The sequence below is a fragment of the Morone saxatilis genome, unplaced genomic scaffold (genome assembly GCF_004916995.1).
Source record: "Morone saxatilis isolate NCDOM2014 unplaced genomic scaffold, NCSU_SB_2.0 Contig21, whole genome shotgun sequence".
Lineage (NCBI taxonomy): Eukaryota > Metazoa > Chordata > Actinopteri > Moronidae > Morone > Morone saxatilis.
In genome coordinates, this window is record NW_023339774.1 from 17,780,433 (window position 1) to 17,800,868 (window position 20,436).

At 40.5% G+C, this 20,436-nt stretch overlaps 2 protein-coding genes across 3 annotated transcripts in view; both read left to right on the forward strand.

Moving 5' to 3' along the window:
• The first annotated feature begins 1,108 nt into the window (after nucleotides 1-1,108).
• si:dkeyp-72a4.1 (uncharacterized protein LOC100148058 homolog) overlaps nucleotides 1,109-20,436 on the forward strand; it is a 39,354-nt gene continuing 20,026 nt past the window's right edge. Inside the window, exons 1-4 of the mRNA XM_035667764.1 lie at nucleotides 1,109-1,203; nucleotides 1,783-1,955; nucleotides 4,119-4,240; nucleotides 9,339-9,465. Coding sequence (XP_035523657.1) covers nucleotides 1,868-1,955; nucleotides 4,119-4,240; nucleotides 9,339-9,465 — 337 coding nt within the window. The 5' untranslated portion in view covers nucleotides 1,109-1,203; nucleotides 1,783-1,867. The remainder of the gene's footprint in view (nucleotides 1,204-1,782; nucleotides 1,956-4,118; nucleotides 4,241-9,338; nucleotides 9,466-20,436) is intronic.
• Nucleotides 13,690-20,436, forward strand: part of LOC118332462 (disabled homolog 2-interacting protein-like) — a 114,623-nt gene continuing 107,876 nt past the window's right edge. For both annotated transcript variants that reach the window (XM_035667756.1, XM_035667757.1), the window contains exon 1: nucleotides 13,690-13,971. In XM_035667756.1, the coding sequence (XP_035523649.1) occupies nucleotides 13,932-13,971 (40 nt within the window). In that variant the 5' untranslated portion in view covers nucleotides 13,690-13,931. The remainder of the gene's footprint in view (nucleotides 13,972-20,436) is intronic.

Below are 20,436 nucleotides of genomic sequence, written 5' to 3' on the forward strand. Positions count from 1 at the left end.
ACAAAATCAAACTGTTGGTTACTATTGATCTAGGCCTGTGTATGTTTTCCAGTTCTGGGGTTTGCTGTAGTGACATTTAACATCCAAGTTCAAAACTATGGCTAACATATAGCTGCCCCCATGATGATGCCTCACACTTTGGCTCTGCCATTAGATGTGACTTTGACTTCAGCAATGTGAGCTGCTTTGTTCGTTTTAGGGAACATTTTGTAGTGTTCAAAGAACAGCGGCAGACTTCATGTCCGCTGTGAAGTAGTTGCATGCCAATTCCAGATCAGTGTGCATGTTCATGGAGGTCCATGCAGCTACCAGCAGAGACTCGGCTTACCTCAAGTGCCTTGATCCCATGGATTTTGGAAGTTGGGTCCAAACTAGCCTTTGTTCTCTGGACATTGTAACAAAGAATATCATGCCAATATTTTAAGCTCAGCCCTCACAGGTGTTTCCAGTTATCTGATCAGACCTTTATCGGATTAGACCTCTGTTCAGATTTCAGATAGCTAGAGCTACGCTGCAGGTAGACCTTTTTTATAGCAGACATTTTGACTTGTGGCCGGATGAAAGCACAGGTGTACTTAACATATATGAGGGCACTGCTCCATTTAGGTGATCCAGTTCTAGGACGCTTGTATTGTGCATTCTGGCTCACTGACATGACTTACTGGGACACTTAAAGTGGAATGGAGCCCTTATTAAGGTGTTAACTTTGCACCTGTGCCTTTCCTGCTATGGCACTTCAAACGTCTACAGAAGTAATAGTTAGTTACAGAACCTAATGCACTAATACAAGATAAAAGCTAATGTCAATCCCAGGCTTTCCAGGCCCACAATCTTGAGAGGAGGTCTAATCAAGCACAGTAAGTGAAAGCATCTGTGTGGGTGGACCATGGGGGAGCTCTAATAGTGTGGAGAGGGAGAGTTTACTTGTCAATGAGACACAATCAGCTGGTTAGCTAAGGCTGGGGCTGTATTTATTTATTTATTATCATTTTAAATGCAGTGTTGCCCTGCTATTAAACAGAGAAGCCCACCTGCTCACAGCTCTAGTGCGATGCAGGTTTTCGCCAGTAGATGGCAGTATCCAGGGGAAAAGTGGAAAATGGTCCAACTGGAGCGGCAGCGTGGCAACAAGTAAGGCAGCACAGTCCCGGCAATAGAGAGGTGCTTTGCCGGTGTTCATCCATCCTCTGGTCCTGTTTGTAGGTAAGAAAGTGTGCACAAACCTCCAACACACGTTTATTTTCTGTCAACGTGCTGCTCCGTAGTTTATACGCAACAGGATATTGGAAAAACGAGATAAGCTAAGTTAAGCTAACTTGCTAAGTTAGCTGACGTTTTTTTTTTTGTGAAGCAAACAACTAATCGATTAAGCGAGAAAAAGAAAGGCAAATTTAGCAATAATTGTTAATGAAATGGTTAATTAAATATTTGTTAGTGTTACAATGTACCGTAGCTTAATGTCAAAACTTTTAAATAGACTGTAAAGTCACAAGTAAGGGGTTTTTAGCCATTTAGCCATACAGGTCCTGTAAATGACTATACTATTAAACAGAAACGGACCAAATATGGTTTTCATATGCATTACCTTTATTCAGGGTTCCCACACTTAAACTGGGATATTTGGATACTAGTTTTCCAGTCAGTAAAATGACCTGGAAATATCCTGGAAATAACACTTTAGACCAAAAATGGGGTCCCATGTCAGTCAGAGGCGGGACAAAACAGACTTGCAGCAAACTTCCTAACTGTTATTTACGGGCTGTGGCCAAATTGATGTTACAGACTGCAGCTCCACTCCGCTGAGACCACGGGGGAAGGAAGATTGGCTGCGGTGAGAGCAGCCAAGCGTGCCACGAAGACGTGTCCCATGAAGGCTGACCCCCAGTTGAGAGCAAGGGCTGTCCTGTATCGTGGAGAAGAACTAGTGAAAATGTCCTGGAAATGTCTTAAAGAAAGTGGGAACCATTTTATTGTTATGTATCCAAACAGTTAGTTGCACTCCCGAGCTCTGATTTATAGATTTAGTTGTTTTGGCCCTGCGGAGCCTTTCAGCTAGGAAAATAACTGCAGTATGTTGCTGTGAGGGAAAATGCAGTTTGTGTATACGTTCACCTACTCCACTACATCAGACAGCACAGCAGTGCCTGCAAAATATCGATTGACAACAGATTATGTACCTGTCATAGCCCTGATCAATAAATCAGCAAGGCCATGAAGAAAATCCCTGTAATTTATATCAGCCGGTTGTCCTTGGCTCTGTCTGTCAACCAGAGTCAATGAGTTCTGTCAAAGACCTGCTTAAGAAATATATATGGCTAAACTTGAGTTGTTTTTATGGCATTGGGCCTTTTTTTTTTCTTCTCCGTACTTTCTATTGTTGTAGATGCTGAACAGCTATGTTGCCGAAGAGATTAACACCACGAGAGCAAAAGACTCAGAGCTCATCTGCTTCACAGATGAATCTCAACCCAGTTTCTTTATTGAAGGAGATGAAGCTAGGCATACCAGGCAAAACTGCGCCAGTCGAAAGGCTTCCTTCTTCTCTGTCTTTCTCGCCTTTCTGTCTCTTGTCGCTCTTGCGTCTCTCTCTCTCATAATTCTAAAGCGCGTGGAACTGATTCTGAGTCACATAATTTAATCAACACCAGGATGAAAAACCTGTCTCTAAAGAAGCTTTGCTAAGTGGAAAACTCTGTGCTTGACCTGCTCCCGTCCACGGTGCGAGTGTAAGCTGATCAGACGGATGCCGTATGCGGTAGCTGCATCTGTTCAGTGATGTGTCTGTTCACTTCTGACTTAGTCTAATGGGATGATGATGAGGCGACCTGGAATATGAAGCAGCCAGTCACTGAGATAAAATGATCAAAGAGACACAGCTGACAGGGTCGTGACACCTCCTCAAATGTATGTGCGCATTACGTGCATTTTGCCCACTCGTGTCCGGTGTACAGGAGCTCTAATTCCACAATCATTTAAATGAGGTTATTAAAACATTTATGACAAACCTTGAAAGTGCAATGTATGAATAATATACATCTCATTAAACTGAATATTCGCGGTGAAACTCTGCTTTAAAGAGCCTGTGGAAGCACACTTTTTATATTCTGTTTCTGAGATGTGATGAAAACCTCCAGTTTCAAAGTTGCTACCAGAGGCACAAACACATCGGAGCCAACGATATAAAAAAATCAGGAATTTGTCTCCTCATTTCTTAGTATACCATATCTTTTTGTGCTTTCTTAGTTGCCATTCATCAAGTTTGGCTATTACGTATAGCTCGCTGTGTATGATGAAACACATTGTCTGCTCTTAGCAGCGAGAGTGGGAATACACTGTACCATCAAAACAGCACACTCTGACCCACATATTGGACTCATTAGCCTCTAGCTGAACCGCACACAAACAGCACAGCTCGCAAGAGCTGCACCAACAGGTGATCTTAACTGCAACAGAAATGTTGCAGTTAACGTGTTTTGAGATACGACATAAGGAGTGTATTTTCTCCCTGTATACAACATGAAGAGAGAAATACCTGAGATGATAATAATAAGCTTTGGTTGACAAAACACATCTGTAATGAAACTCTTGGATTATGCTCTGCGTTGATAGATGTAGTCACAGTGTCTCTGTAACAGTAACCCATGTGTGGGAATTGATGGATTGCATTTCCCATGTGAAAAAGCATATGTATTGCTTTTCTGAGATTTATGTCATGTCATCATTGGAGATGCAGAAGAATCCAATTTATGCCTGTCTTGGTTGTTTTCTATTCATCCTTTGTTCACCTGACATCCACAGAATGATTGAGGTGAAGAAGAAAGTGCAGAGAATGCGGAAGTCATCGTCTCCAGTGGCATTTCTAATTAAGTTAAGAGTTTTCACGTTGCTGAACAAAACAGTTATTTGCACGAGTTGAAAAGCAATTCTCTTCACATAGATGAAGAGCCCATTGAACAAAAATCCACTCTTCTGCCTACTTCATCCCTTGTTCTACGGGGCTTTTTTAGGATATCATTATTTAAACTTCATCCATTATCAAGTGAACAAGTTGTTCTCTTTGGTCTTCTTTGCAGTCCCAACTAATATCTTTCTTGGTGTGATTCTTCTCTCCCTTCTAGATGTGCAGTGCCCATCGAGACGGTGGATGTCACGTGGTCACTCCTATGAAGAGCAAACTGTGTGGAACCCAAAGTACTGTGTGGTTGGTGACTGTCAGATGCTGCTTCTGAATGAGGAGGAGGTGGTGAGATCAGACACTACAATCTCTTGTCTGTCATGTCCTTCTGTGTCACCATTGTCTTCCTCGTCTGTGCCCGTACTTTTCTTATTGTAATTCTTTTTGTCCTTGTCAGTTTAATTTAATTTTACTTTCCAATCTCTCCCCATAGCTAGCTATTATATTTTTATAACTTTTTAGTTATAATATAGTAGTAAAATAAATATAGCTTAGAGGGATTAACTCTCTTAAATTCATGCTAATATTATTATTTTTGTCACATATTATTTGGATAATCATTTGCTAATGACTGCAATGCCAAGTGCAAACTGAGTTTCAGGCACAATTCAGTGAAACTACTTATCACTGAGAGGCAGTGACAGTCAGTCCACATACCCAGTGACCAGGCTGGTAAAAAATGAAAGCTAATTATCACAGCTCGACTGCTACATCGACAAGATCATCCAGTCTTATCTTATTGTAGAAATATTGGTATCAGTATATCTCCGTCAACAAGAAGTAAGATCACATCATCTTGGTCAAACCAGAAAAACCATATCTAAACGACCCGTGTTAAGATTGTTTACGTTAAAAGAAATGAAAGAACAGTATCGGCCATTTTGAACTCCCAATACCAATATTAGTAAAGGCATTAAAGATGCAGTATCAGTCGGGCTATAATAATAATAATAATAACTAGCTATCGAGAAGCACAAGCTCCTGAGTGAATCTTGTGTTGTGTGAGAATTCATTCTACATTTAAATTCATCCCACATCAGAGACCAACAATACCCAGGTTATGCAGAGCAAGCCGAGTCTGGCTCTTTGCCTCTGTTGTTTTGATTAGCGTCACACTGGATTCACATGAGATCAGAGGCCCTGTTGTCAGGAACAAATCAGGAGTCAGCAGGGTAATCTAAATTACATTGTTCAGTCTGCAATATCCTGTCCTGTTTAACAGCTTTGTGTGCACTCACTTTCAAACCCCCTCATGCTTTATTAACTGATATATATATATATCATAATACGGCAACTATTTATGAATAAGTTAATAAAAAAAGTAATCTGTCTAAAAGCAATGAGTTACAGTTGTTAGCAGTTGTGTAAAACAAACAAGTTTAATAACAGGAATGTGCAGACATGATATAAGCATAATACCGCAATACGACTCTGTTACAATTTGATGCAGTAATGTTGAATTATTGCCTAGCCCTGCTACTCCCCATTAATACTTTAATACGGCCAAAATATGCTGACCCTACAGTGCCGAAGATGAAGGAGGTGCAGTGTATCAGTCACAAAATGTACTGTGGTTTTGTTGTACCGGGTTGCACCACATGGCCTAGCTCTCTCTCTCTATGTACAGCCTTGCATTTTGTATTTCAGAATCGTTTTGTTATTAATCGTTTATTCATTAATGATTGATCATTGCTTAAAAGTATCCCTCATGCAGACTGTACGTGACTGACCTATACCTTGCTGAGTCACTTGGTGTAATTCCTTCATTACCCCTGCGCTGAACTTTCCATTCAGTCCATTCAGTCCACAGCTGCTTACAAAAGTTTCTACCATTTCTGCATACTCCTCCTGCCCTGGATGCCAATAACTCACATTAGTGTGTGTGGCTGAGTCTGCATTGCACACATGAATGGCACAAAATTATATTTAATGTTCTATTGCAAGAGCTGTTTGTTTTCCAAGGGATGTGTAAGGTAAAAAAGTCCAACCAGGGATTCACATGAGAAGTTTCAGCTAATGCTACTATCGGAGAACCGTCAGCAACAAATTCAATTATAGCTTCCTTGAGGAATTTCTCAAAGCCCTCTTCTATAATGTCTGTGGTCTCAGCACAGCAATAAGGAAAGGACACGCCCCCTCTTAGGGAGTATAGCATCTTTTGAAAGAACACTTAAGACATGAAGGCTCTGTTTCAAAGTCACAAAAGCACCTGGACAAAGCATAGTTTAGCATTTTTACATGATTGCTGGAGCTGGGGAGAAAAGTCTTTCTTTGTCTGCAAGTACTGAGGTATGCAATGTTGAAATAGAGCGAGCAATAATTGCAGAGAGACATGATTTGAATCGACCCATTGGCAGCTTTTCCACCACAGTGCTTTTTGTTTCATAACAGCAAAGAACAACAGCTTTTAAACGAATCCATCTGGAGACCCAGACTCTGAAAGGTCATCTGTAACGCTGCTGGATTGCAATGTCAGCAGACGGCAGGTCAAAACGATGATACAGTCGTATAATGGCTTGCTCCAGATGAAGGTGTCATGGCATGGACAGATAAACACAATGGATCAGAGCATCCACAACAAACACACTTCTAAGAGACATATATATGTATATATATATATACATATATATATATGTATAATATGTATATATGGGCGTTTTGCCTTTATTAGATGGGGCAGCTGAAGGTTGACAGGAAAGGTGGGAGAGAGTGGAGGTGATACGCGGCAAAGGGCCACAGGTCGGATTTGAACCCATGGCCGCTGGAGCAAGGACTCAGCCTTTGGTACATGGGGTGCCAGCTCTATACCAGGTGAGCCAGGGATGTTTGTCATGGCAGTATTAGGTTTTCTGTTATTTCAGCTACTCGCCTACATTTACCATAGGTGGCCCTCCATGCTTGTAAGTGCGGCATCATCAATAATCATAAGTCAAAGAAATGATTCAGAGGAAGCCTTTAACATGTGAAGAACACCAATTTGTTCTCGTTGTGCTTGTGGTGAAATGTATCTGCCAACATGCAATACACAATGCAGCACGTCTGAGAACAGTTGTGCCTTTTAGAAATCATTCAGCTTTAGCCCAATTAAAAATGAGAGTAGTTTGAGTTTGCACATTGGCTTCGTTTTGTGAAGCTGACACAAAACATTTATTTCAGTGCCACTGAACTTTTTTTTGTGATCGTAAAATAAATTGATGTATTAACTGGAGTATGCATTTACATCTTTAAAGTATTTGTCTTTATGCACTTTTTGTTTGTTTGCCTGTATATTCCTCCATTCCATACCACCACGAGCAAACACTAGAGTGAACAAAAATGTAAGGTTTGAAAGTGAGAGGAAAGAAAAAACAGAACTCCCTGCACAACAGTGTAATTGATTGTTGGTTGTGAAAGAGTTTTTGCTGTAGGGGCTTTAGTAAACAGTCACTCTGTCTTTATTCCTTTGTTTCTGCCTTTTTTTGTTTTATCCCTTTTTGTCTTGTTTTTCTGTTTTTATTTTATTGTTGGATTCTTTTATCGTCTCTTTCTTCAGACAGATTTTCTCTTCAGCCAGGCCTATCTCTATTTCCCTGATAATCCTTTTCTTGTACTCTGGTATGTTATAAAAATAACATAGAATTTAGGTGCAGTATCAGCGTGAACAGTTGATTGATTGTCTTTTGTAATAGAATGTTTACTAAATTATTGTGTTGTTTGCCAAAGGTAATTTCTGTAAGAAATTCGTAAGACAAATGATGCTACCACAAACACAAAAAGATCCAAAAAGGAGGAATTCAGTGAGTGAAAACAGGAGTATGCGAGAAGGGATTACAATTTCAGCATTCAGCAAGTGTGATGCATTGTCTTGAGGGCTGCAGTATGAAGGTATTAAAATTGAAAGAGAGGTCTGATTCCAGTGGGGTTTCTGGAGTGTGGATTTAGCGAATTGTTTGACCTTCAGCTTGTTCTGAAGCCTTCAGTTGTTCCACAGGCCCTCTCTGTAAAATGAGTGATCAAGTTCAGCTCATTTCTCTAATCTACATTTGAAAAGCTCCACATGACTGCCAGTAGAGGGGGCTCATGATTAAAGACAAAGAAGTTATTTATGCTCGTGTCAACAGGCAAAAAATTCCTGCCGAACTGAGGATACTGGACGGGGCCAGTGAGCAGTGTTTAAATTTAGCCTCAATTCAAGTGGGCTTTGCCGTTTGCTTTAATGCTGTAATCAAATCAGTGTTTACGTCCATGGCAAAAGCAATTATCTTAATTGAATTAGCAGAGAGTGAAAAGATACATCACTGTTTCCTGTTTGCCATATTTCTCCTCTGTTAACCCTGTCACGGAAAAAATATTTAGGTTTTTTATCTCATCAGAACGATTGCAGTTTTATAGTTAAACTTGTTTAACCTTTGAGTTTGCAACTGTATCTTATCTTTTCTAGGTGTCCTCTTAATATTTCAGGCATTTGAACGTAAGTAATGCTCACCCTCCAAGTACATTATCACTTAGTTTAATATTTCAAGTAAATAATTGGATGAGTGTGGGAATTAATTGATTATTAGATGATGAATTATAATAACGCCACAGGCTATACTCCAATCCCTGGTCAAGACCAGTGTTCCTGGAAGCCAGGAAGAATACCCTGGCCGTCACAGTACGACACTGTATATATCTGAGACCGAATTTGTTGCAGTGAATAGTGGGTCTCAAATTACAGCTCATCATGCTTAGTCATCATGGCTCAGACCACCAGGCATTGTCTGTACGTCAGAGGTGGTGTCAGTGAGAGCTGTCCTTAAACCTGAGTCCCATGAGGCAAGTAAAGAAACCGAGAAAGACAGAGAGATGAACAGACAGACATGGAAAAAACAAGACAGACAGGGTGCCGCATTGAGTTGAGAGGTGTGAGGATGTTCGATAAGCCATTATCACTCCTCTTGGACGACACCAGGCTCTTTCCCTTTTTTTCTTTTAGTCACCACTTTCTCACCAGGGCCATCCTTTCTCCTTTGTCTGTTTAATCTTTCGGAGCCAAACATTTGGTATGCAAGCTATAGGAAGATATGGGCTGACACAGACTGATGTGCGGCTAATGTCTGTTCTGTTTCATCCAATGACTCCTCATTTATCAGCAGCTCTAAAGCTTTTGTGCTCTATTGGCCCAACACAGCATTAAACATGGTGATCACAATAACCACAACATAGATAAGGAGCCTCGGTGACTATTGTATTTCTAGCAGCCACGATTTTTCTTCTTGTTAGCTTTCATTCTTCCTCTGAACGCTATCTACTCTATGTGCCTACTTTCTGTCTGTGCCTTGTGTTGAATTTATTCAGCCTTTTATCTGTCTTGAATTTCTTGCTCTATGTCTCTGTCTCCTTCTTTCTCTCTCTTTCTCAGCAGATCCGTCCCTTGTTTTTACAGGAGAGACACTCTGCGCCATGCAAGGTCCATCTTCTGCGGCGCACTATCAGCGTTCCAGTGGAGACACAGTTTCCAGAATTCCACAGCCAGCTGTCCACTGAAAGCGGTGAGTAGCCTGAAGACATACCTCTGCAGATATCAGGATGCTCACACTCACTCACTCACACACACACACACACACACACACACGCGCGCACACAGCCAGACATTGGGAATACTTAAATAGCTTTCTTGATTTCATTTAATTAAATTAAAATGATTAATAGCCCAGAAATCAAATATTTAACGCTTGCTCAACATGGTTATAGACAAAATATTATTCATTATTAACACTCTTTGTGGCTCTGCTCTGGTTTTGCATTCTTTATTCCACAATCTTCTATGTCCAAGGCTGCTAGATATCAGCTCAAAGTCAAAATGACTTGTTCTGTACAAAGGTCAAATGGGCAATGTAATTCAAATGCAAGCGGTCAAACAGTTAAATATGCAGGTGAGCTTAGTGTTGCTCACATCCCAGGGCAAACCTTTACATTTATGAGACTCTTTTCTTCTACGTTATAGCCACTAGATGGAGAGCTTGCTGCTTCATAGCACTTCACTGCACCTATAATGCTTCATCCTAACCACTAAGACAGACACTGAAAAATGTTTTGGTGTCTTTCAACTGGCAGGTATCATGTTGCCCTTTACAGCAATGTAATGCCTGTAATATAAGACCATTACTTTCTGGATGTGCCAGTGTGTGCACTTATGTCTGCGGACAAGATGGAGCAGCTCAGTAAAAGCTAGTGTGGATGTGTCTGCAAGGATGAACACACAGAATCCGTCAAAATGAAACACTAGGTGGCACTGAGGTTTGACATTCAAGCGTTTGTATCCCACAGTTACCGTTGCTGGGTTGTTGGCTGGCATGCAACCTAATATGACCCACCTTTAAATCAGCGGGTGCAATGGTTGTTTAATTGAAGTGCTATTTCATGATGTCATTACAGTACAGTACAGAACATTAAGTAAAGGGTTTTATATTGAGACTGTGTTATTGGAAAGTGTTGTTGTATATTTTCTGGCTTACCAATGTTGTTTAATTATTTTTTTCACAAAGATTCTTGCATGGTTCTTTGTGAGCACTGTGATTTTAGTGATGCTTTTATGTACTAATTAATTTCAATTAATTGATTAATTAATCACACTTTCTGCACACCCTCTATGCCCAGGATTTGTCACAAAGGTTTGACAGTGATTTCTTTACCAACCTTTGACCATTAGAGGGAGCCATTTAGCTCTGTGTTAATAATAAAGCTATAACTTTGCAGCACTTACAGCATTTACAGAGGTATTTCTTAATTGCTTAGTGTACACGATGGACTATATTTAGAAGAATATTCAGTGCCCAGGTCTCAGGTTTCTTTTAGTTAAATCAACAAGTCATGTCATTTGATACAACTTTGTTTTGGGCACTCGTCTCTTTCCGTCATATTCTATATCTCCCAAGTGGGATCGCATTCTTGTTGCGAGTAAGGGGCCGGATGATGAGACGAGCAGAGATGTCCTTCTGTCTCCTCAAAGCTATGGCTGTTACCCAGCATTCTCTGCATAGCACATATTTGGCTTTAAAAATACAGGGACCTTTTTTTTGCTGTAAGTTCAGCGCTGACTCACACACACACACACACACACACACACATATCAGAAAAAAGCAGAGGAGAGTTTTGAATGTGTGCATCCCATTTTGTAATCCATGTTCACTAATACAAGTGATGACATGATGATGAGAAAATGGCGCAAGACACATCATTACGCTGCCTCTTTGATTAGGCTGGCTTGTTTATCTGAGAAGAGACGAAGGCTAAAAGAATAAACACAGGCTGCCAGCTAGTTCGCTAATTACAGGGTACCTTTGCAACTCTGCCAGTGACATTTGAAACTTTTCCATGATGATGATGTAAGATCATTTCTGAATTGCTGATTCACATCCATAGTCAGGCTACATTTTTCTGCATGTTAGCTAGAATACATTACAATACATTAATATATTACTGCAGTGGTTATTATGTCAGCCATTTAAATATCTAATAATCACAATAATGTTATACAAGCTGTTCTGTCACCTTTTAACCAAATGAATATTCCACAAATTTATATTAACAAGGCATGAACCTGCTGTTGGGTTTGGATTTGAATTCACTGGTCACCAGAAATGAAAGATAACATATAGGAGCATTTATAGGTCAGAAACAGCATTAAATGGCTACTATTACAGAAATTCCAGTTGCAAAAATATATCTGATAGGATAATGTAAAGTTGTTAATAAGACAAGCATAACTAAGACATTAAATGCATGTTTTAAATGTATTTGTGAATCACCTCTTTTGATTACAAGAATAAAATCCCAGTTATCTTTTAAAGAGAGCAGCAATTACCTATAGAAGTATAAAGATAATCTTCAATAAGCACTAAATGTAAAGCTGATGAATATTGCCTTGGTATATTAGGCATATATGTGTATTGGTGCTGTGGTGAGAGCTAGAGCTTCATTAAAACACACTCACTGGCAAAATACTATTTCACATGAACAAACACAAGTGTTTGCGTCTTTAAATACCAAATTGACAGAAGGGTTGTTGTTAAATTTATCCCCCAAAATCCAAACAGTATTACATGTTCTAGTCCCCTCTTCAGTTTCTAACCTTTAAAACTGCATTTGTGCGTGTGTGCGTGAGCACCTGTACGGTTTTCAAATCCGGTTCTTCATCACTACACTACAAACACTCACACGGTCTATGTTTTACTAAATTATTCATTGGCGTAGGCCCCACCTGCTCTTGTCCTTGTGTGACACACGCTCTAAATAAGCAGCGTGATGAATAAAAACTACACTTCGATGAATAGGAATCCACAACAAATCAGAGGGCGCTCTCATCTCGTCTCATCCTCCGACTGAATAGTGAGCGGCTGCCTCTTCTGTTCTTTTGAACTCGACGAGGTTTTGGCACAAACATGCTAGAGACGGAGAACGCTGCTACGCTTCCACCCGAACAACTACGCTTAATTTTACTGAGGTGAAAGTTTTTTCTGGATGCTGCTTTGGAAAAAGTTCTCATCTCTCGGTTCTTTAAAGATGCTGGGGCATATGCTGCCCTATTTTCCAGTTTTTACTTTCTCCATAAATATTTTCACTGAAGCTGTAACACTTTAGATAGGATTAAATAGAACTGGATAACTGACCAAAGGGTGGGGAATGATTTTTGCATGCCTTGTAGCCCAAATACAGCCTCACATGGCGTTTAAGTATCTTAACATTCCCAAAGTCAACCTCTCTCCTCCGAGTTTATAATTACAATTAGCTATCATTATCCAGAATGGTATTTGTTGAATCTGTGCCAGTCACCCCAGTCTATCCTGCCAACACACCACTAAGTGATAGATTATTTTGCCTATTCACTGTTTTGTCTTACAGTTTTTATAGTTGAACTCAAAACATCTCAAATATGGGTAGCTATAATTTACCAAGATCCTTGGATAGTTGAGATTAAAATCATTTCAAGGTAAAGGTTGGCTGGGCTCCATTTGACCGTGTTATACTGCTGAAAGGACAAGAGCGGCATGAGTGGCATGTCAGCCAGTTGGACAATTGCTGAACTAGAAATAGGTCAATATAAGGATGGGCAAAGTTAGAATTAATATATTAAACTGCTGTCTGTCTTCAACCAATCTAACCCAACTTTAATTTCCTTTGACAGCTTTTAAGTGATGGTTTTGGATCAGCATCTCTGGTTTGGGTTTTTTTTAGACAAGGCGTCACTTTGAGTTCTGCGAAATTGTGAAGAGCTTTGTTTTTTTTACTTTCAAAGGACTAAACAATGTTTTAGTTGCTGCTAATGTTCTTGACGCACAAGCTATCAATTCAGGTCAGCTTAAGCATCGTGTGGTGTTTAGTGTGCCAAATTGAAATGAGAGAAGAAACAATGCCCAGCCAGCACAACTCGGTCAGGTTTTTGAGTCCACCCATTGTTAACACCCAGGCTGCAGTACTACATAAGGTCCTTAATTCTCCTGGCATGTTAATGTTTTCCAAACTGATGTTACTAAGGTCTTGTTATGATGAGAAAAAAATATGCTGAGAGTATAAAATTGATCAAAGTGGAAACATTCAGCACTGCCACAACCCTCTCCACCCATATCTCTCTCTCTCTCTCTGCTCTCTCCGTGCCACCACAATGTGGGAAATGCTGTGCTCTCTCTCTCCTCCCGTCCCGTACCTGTGCTCCGTATACTCTCGTGTCTTCTTCGTCCCTCTCTCTCTCTCCCCACTCTCCAGAGAGGGTTTCATTCAGACAGATGTAACACAGTGGTAGAAGCCTGAGCTGAGCTGGCAGGCTGTAGGGGCCAGACCAGAGCCAGCAGCTCTGACTGGAGAGAACAGCGGAGAACAGACGGCAGTGGCGGCGGCAGTAGAAATAAAGCGGTAGTTGTAATAATAGTTTCAGTAGTGGCAGTCCAGTTACAGAGCCGAGTTTGCCTCAGGATATGGGTATGTTGATGTGGGCACTCATCACCCTGTGAATTTAACCATGGACCCTGACACCAGCACCCATCCAGAGACACAGCATGGTGAGTGAGATTTGAAGCAGCAGGGTGGGAGGAAAAGATGAGAAACGATGGAAGTGATACTGTGGAAAAAGTTGAAGAGCATGTTGGTGAACAAGGGAGTCAGGTCACATGGTTTTCCCGTTAGCTTGCTACTATGACTAGGCTCTCCATTTGGCTCTTAAACTGTTGACTGGGGCCTCTGTGGTCAGATGAATAGGACTTCAGTCTGTTTTGTTGGGTAGGGGGTTAAGCGGTGAGGGGTGTTACATGGCAATGTGATTAAATCAACAGCCTGCTAATATAATTTTGCTCTAATGACCTGTACACCAACACTTAAACAGGGTTATAAAGTTTCTGAAATAGTTGTAGCGAAGAAAGTTGGAGAATGTCGAATGATGTCTCTGGAATTTGCCTTGTCTGTCTTCTGCCCGGCTGTTTTAGTGCAAGCTTTGTGGAGCAGGAAGCTCTCCTCTTCTCCTCTGGAATAATTAACGGTGGCACATGCGAGGACTGTGGGTGTACCATTTCTGTTCAAAAGCAGCAGGATAATTTGATGGTTATGTGAATCTGTGTATTTGTATGCCGTGTAGCGGTTGCAGCATGTGGGTGTTTGTGTTAGAGACACAGCGCGGCACGAAAGAATGAAAGTGGGAGAGGGAAAGAGAAGGGGAGAGACAGAAAGAGAAAGAGTTATGTACACAAATAAATCCAGGGGGATCTGGACTGCACTGTAGGCCAGTGAGAGTGCTCTCGCTTTCTCTTCCCCCTCATTTTCCGTTGCCTCTATTTTTTTTTCCTCCTCTGCTCCAAATGTTAGAGCCTAAACTAGATAGTTAAAAGGCAGAAAAAAAGTGGTGTATTATTAACTGGGCCAGAAAATACGGTGTTTTGTCTTCATGGCCGATGGGAAGGACTCTGCTGTGCTGCTGATGAAGAATGTGGTTAACAGAATGAGTCAACAGAGAACATATTTCCAAGAGACCATAGTTTCTCTTCGCCAGCGTCTAAGCCACATTGCTTTATGCACTGGGCTGTCTGCCACCACGGAGAGACAAAGAAAAAGGGAAAGAAAACTGCTAAAGACGAAACTTCTCCACTTTTATGCATCTCCTGAGACGCAAAACTTCTGTTAACAATCTAACCCAATTAAGTGAGAACATTGAGCATTTTCTCACCTCCACAGTGAGGTTTATCACCCTCAACTATGTCAGTTTTGTTCAGTGATTGACTACTCTCTGATCTCAACCAGTCAGCCCCTCTCAGTGCACACAGCCTCAGAAGATATAAGGGGAATATAAATAGAAATGTGAGAGTAGAAAGGGCAATAATCTGATATCATCCGACTACATTCTCACCTCAGGCCTGCAAGCCTCAGGAAGAGTTCACGCTTCCTAAGGCTCGTAGGCATCAATTTACACTTGCACACACAAATACATGCATGCGCACAGACATCATTGCTGTTGATTGTAACAAATGAGGGCAAATATTATACATTGCTTTGTGTATTTTACATATAAACTAGATGTTGATCTGCATCTTATTATAGCACAGGCACTGGAACCGCATCTACCTATTTCAGCGTTTATATCTAAAGAATGCAAATGATTGCCGCTGCTGGACATCCTCTCTTGCTTTAGATAATATTCTGAGTGGTATTGTTTCCAGACAAGCTAATATATAAAAGTAGTCTGCATCTTTAGTTTATGTTACGAGTCTAGAGTTGTGGTACCCCAGTGCACCCAACAGTTTTCTGAGGAATAAGCTGAGAATCCCACGACAAGTAGTTGTCTTTAAAAGCAGCCGCGCCTTTATCAGGCATCAAAATGAGCACATCTTCTTATAGGAACGCCCTGAGATGAGAGGAAGTTTGAGGGAGGGAAGTAAAAAGAGATATGCAGGGAAAAGTCCTTATCCATGGCCTTCATTGACATGTAAATAGGTCTGCATGTTTTTGTCCTAGTTGAGAAAGGTTGAAAGCCTGCTCATGTACTGGAGGAGAAAACACAGGGACATTTTTTATGTGTGGGTTTGTACAGAACTTTTATTAGACAGGGGGATTAAACCAGTGGAGATTTCTTGTCTTTCGCTATAAAGTATTTTTTGTGAAAAACAAGGGGCTTTTCTCTCATTTTCCATTTTGAGGTGAATTGGGGTTTCTGACTACACTTCTAAAATTCCCAGATTTTATCCAGATGAAAGTGTGGTCTTGTGGGTGAAAGTGCTGCAGGGCTTTGTCTTGAAGAATGTTCAGCTTTTAATAAAAGATTTATTCTTACTTGTGTTGTCATGTGCTAAAATCTAGCCAGAAGTCGGGGCTGGGTGGTACAGGGTGTGTAAATTTAGGAACTGGGCTGTCAGCTTATAAGTTTTAATCTAGTTTTAAGAGAGGAAGCACCATCTTGCACCAGACCTCATGCTTAAATCGAGTTCATTCTGCTGTACAAGAGACATTCTTCACTCTATGAGGTTGCAGACTTGGCAGATGAGTGTTGTCTTAAGGGTTTAGAGAGTGAGACTGATAAAAAACATGATGTTTAGTCTGTCCTGTTTTCCAGCTGTAAACATGTTTGTGTGCGTGGGCCTGTGTGGTGTGTGAGTGAGTTTCTGTACTTGCATCTTTTGAAAAGCAAATCTAGATTTTAAACCATTGGTGGAACGTCATTTTGGCAATGTGGGGTCATTCTGGCTCATCCCACTTCTTTTAAGGGCTATTTCAGGGTGTTTGGGGTTTGAGGTTAGAGGCCAGATTGGCAGCACACTCCTGAGAAAAATATCTGAGTTGTTTTATTTGCTAGTTTGTTGCTAACTCGGTCTGTCTGTCTGCTGTTTGTTGCTGCATAGGTAATACTGGTCTGCTGCCCAATAGATATGTGGGCTGTGAAACATTAAATGTGGTTAAGCAGTGAGTTTTTTCGCTGCCTGCTGGCTGAAAACGGTGCGGTGAGAGTGAACCACAACACCGGGCAGTTAAACGATTAGACTCACGATGAAGCTCTTTAAAGCTGAAAGAAGCTACAGAGTCAGGTACTAACTCTTCCTGGGTTTATAACTGCCAGAGACCCCTTTCACATTGTCACTTGATACATTGCTATCATCAAACTACTGAGTATAGCTGCTTTAAAGTAATAAAACACCATATTCAGTTACTCCAAAATTTGGAACTTTTGAAATCACATTTGAATTTTTCTTATGTTCACAGTTCAAGTAAGAAATTCTGTTCACAGAAAACATACTTTACTCATTTTGTTTGCTTACACATTTTTAACATCACAAAGAGCGGCTGTAGTGGAGGAAAACATCCCATCTGAAAGAACTGAGTTATTGTTTTGTATAAATGATCATTATTCTATTGTCATTGGTTCATTCTTTTCAACATCTCCATGGCCAGCAGCCAGTAAGAACAAAGCATATAGGTCAGATTGGGTATTGATTTTGTGCTGCTGTCAGTTGTTTTCTAGATATTGATGCCTCCGGAATTCAAATAGACTACCACATTCATGTGGGGTCAGCCAGCCTGCCTAGGGCAGCTTTAAGCAAATGTTCCAAATAAGCACTCTTTCTAATAGGCTTCTGACCCTACTGCTCTAGCATAATCAGAAGCATTTAGAAAAAAGTAACAAGTGAAAATAGCATGCTGCTTGTCCTCGAGGTCAAGGCAAGTGGCACTGGATTAGTTTTGCTGTAAAGAATGTCAGGAGTAGTTGTAAACAGCTGATGGTGTGTTGTGGTGGCACAGGCTTTTAAACTGTACTAGCTCTAATGACCTTTGAGTTGTACATACAGCTTTTTCCTAAATAAACTGGGTTTCCATCTCTCATCAGTACTGAACCACAAACTTATCGGAGAATACTTTGTCACCCTTAAGACCTGGTATCTTGGATGAAAACATTAATAGAGAAAAAAAAAGCTGGAAATAAAAGAGTCACGAAAATGGAGAAGAACAGAGAGATCCTGAGGTCTATGTTTGGTAGCTATGTAGAGCTATATTTACGAAAAACTTGACTAGGTGGTCGTTGAAGGAGGCCAAGGACGCGTACACGTTGACACTACACTACCTGACCATGTCCTAATGTGACTGGAACAATAATATACTGATGTATCTTCAGTGCTTGTGGTGCTTTTATTCCTGTATTCAAGGCTGTCTGCTGTGATAGTGATCAGCAGTTGTCTCAGAAGAAGTAAGAATTACATTAGTCGGATGGAACTATTCTGAAAGGATTTGTGCCTGTCATACAGTCTGACTTTTGGCCAAATTATCCCAGGAACCGAGGAACAAAACCTTTCTTTGCATTCGTGTTCCCAGATTACAAGTGAATGCTTGGTTTGAGACACATTTCTGTGCGTTGAGAAGAAAGCAATGTATGCATAGATGAGCTTGAACTAGTCATTGTGTTTTTCTTTGTGATTTATGATTATGATTTGTGATGGATGTTGTAAGATACATTTAGAGGATGACATGTCTGTCTCCAGAGTAGCAATCTGCTGAGTGTGACGTTCTGATTCTTTGTCTGTTGTAGTACGTAATTTGTCTGTTTATGGTACGTAACCACAATGAAGCAGTTGGCAGATAAATAAGAATTTGTTTGCCTCGTCTCTCTTTACCTTGTCAAGTTTTTAGCTTTTTAACTGTCGTTTAAATGCAGTAACGTCAAACAAAAATCCTATCCTAAGTGCTAAAAGTCACACTACAACCAGTTCTTGCTTGTTATCTGGATAATTGCTTAGGTTTGACAAATCAGTGACATTACAAAACAGACTGTACCATGATAGTTACTGCCCAACTGAAAAAGCACTACCTACCTTCGGAAGCGGAAACTAAAACTTGAGCGAGCTTCTTCTGATTGAAACGGAGGTGAAGTTGAAAAAAGTGCCATTACTGACTCGAGTGCTTTCACACATAGCTCTGTATTACAGTAGTAAAACAAGTAATAAAAGTCATTTATCCTTTGTTTTTCTCCATCTAAACCACTTGGGCAGTTTTATTGTAAAAGTCTTGACAACTCACACAGAATCCAAGAATACACTACATTCAGTGTTTACTAATTGTGTTGTTATGGCAAAGGAATACGGAGCTGCATTTTTAGCACACCAAAATCTAAGAAAACAGACCAGGTCGCTGACCAAAAGATCCACAGCTGTGAAGGTCCACACAGGAGATGGCACATGAAAAGTTCATCAAACACTCAAAACTAGTCTGGTGATGGTGGATATAAATAACACTGTAAGAGCAGAGCTAAGCAATAACCTCAGAGAGCTGACTTGCAGCCAGCAGCAACAGTGGCACGACTCCATTTGGCCCCATTTGTCAGAAAGACTCCCTGATGAGAGACTTGTCAGTCAACAGAGCACTGCTGAGGAGGGTGAGGGCAGGAGGGAGGGAAGGAGGGACAAGAAACAGAGAAAAGCAGTGCAGAGTATGAAACAAAAGAGAGTTAAGGAAAATTGGAACGTGTGTATAAATGTAAATTGTGCCTTTGCTGCATGCCATCTAGACGTTAAGCATGTTAGCGTGGTTTGTATGCGTGTGGGTGCTAGTGTGCGCGTTGGTGTGTTAGTGTGTGTGTCCATGGTATGTTTTGCTGTCAAAGAGTGTGATGTGTGTCTAAGTTGAAGTGACTGCAAGAGGCAGAAACTGAGCCAAACACAGCCATGAGCTTGTTACACGCTCACAACAAATTTATGTTGAGAATGTGCTTTTCGTGTCTCTGTAAATCTTATGTAAATGTGCTGGTCTCACACTGAGCAAAGAGTGCCAGAGCGGGTGAGAGCGGTGAGGGAATGAGCTGGGGAGAGAGAACTGGAAAATATCGACTGTGTGTAAGGAAACGGGTAAAGTCAGAAAGAGTGTGGATATTAGCAGACTTAAGCCTTTTCCTAGGAGATTCTAATCAAAGTAGAATGCTAGAATGGCAAGAGAAACTGATCTTAATCAGTGTTTTGTTTATCCTTCCTCATTGTTTATGTGGTTTACCCAGTTACAGATCTGCGATGATCCACTGGAGTATTTATTTCAGTACAAACGCTGGTGGGAAAATGCAGTAATTTGAGCCTACAATGAAGGCATTGGAGAAGCAGCAACATACAACTTTTCCTTCTTCTTTGTCACCATCACAATTGAATTGGTTCATGATCATGACTTCACAACACGTGAAACTCCCATGTGTGAACATTTAAGGAAATATAGATTAGGTATATAGATTATGATATGACTACATAATACATAATCCAACCAATTAATGTGACTCCACATTTTCAGTTAATAAAAAAATGGACAAAAGGCTGTATTTCAAGGTTACAAAGGGGGGATTGAAGGCTACTATTATATATCTGTCGGTTAAAATTAAGCTACTCTGTCTGCAATTTTTTTATTTTCAATTTAATTACAAACTCTGCTTTTTCAATATGTATGTAAGTTAAAGGGGAACTTGGCAACTCTAGCCATTTCTTCGCTGGTTTTCACTTTTGTCATTACATGTTTTCTCAGCG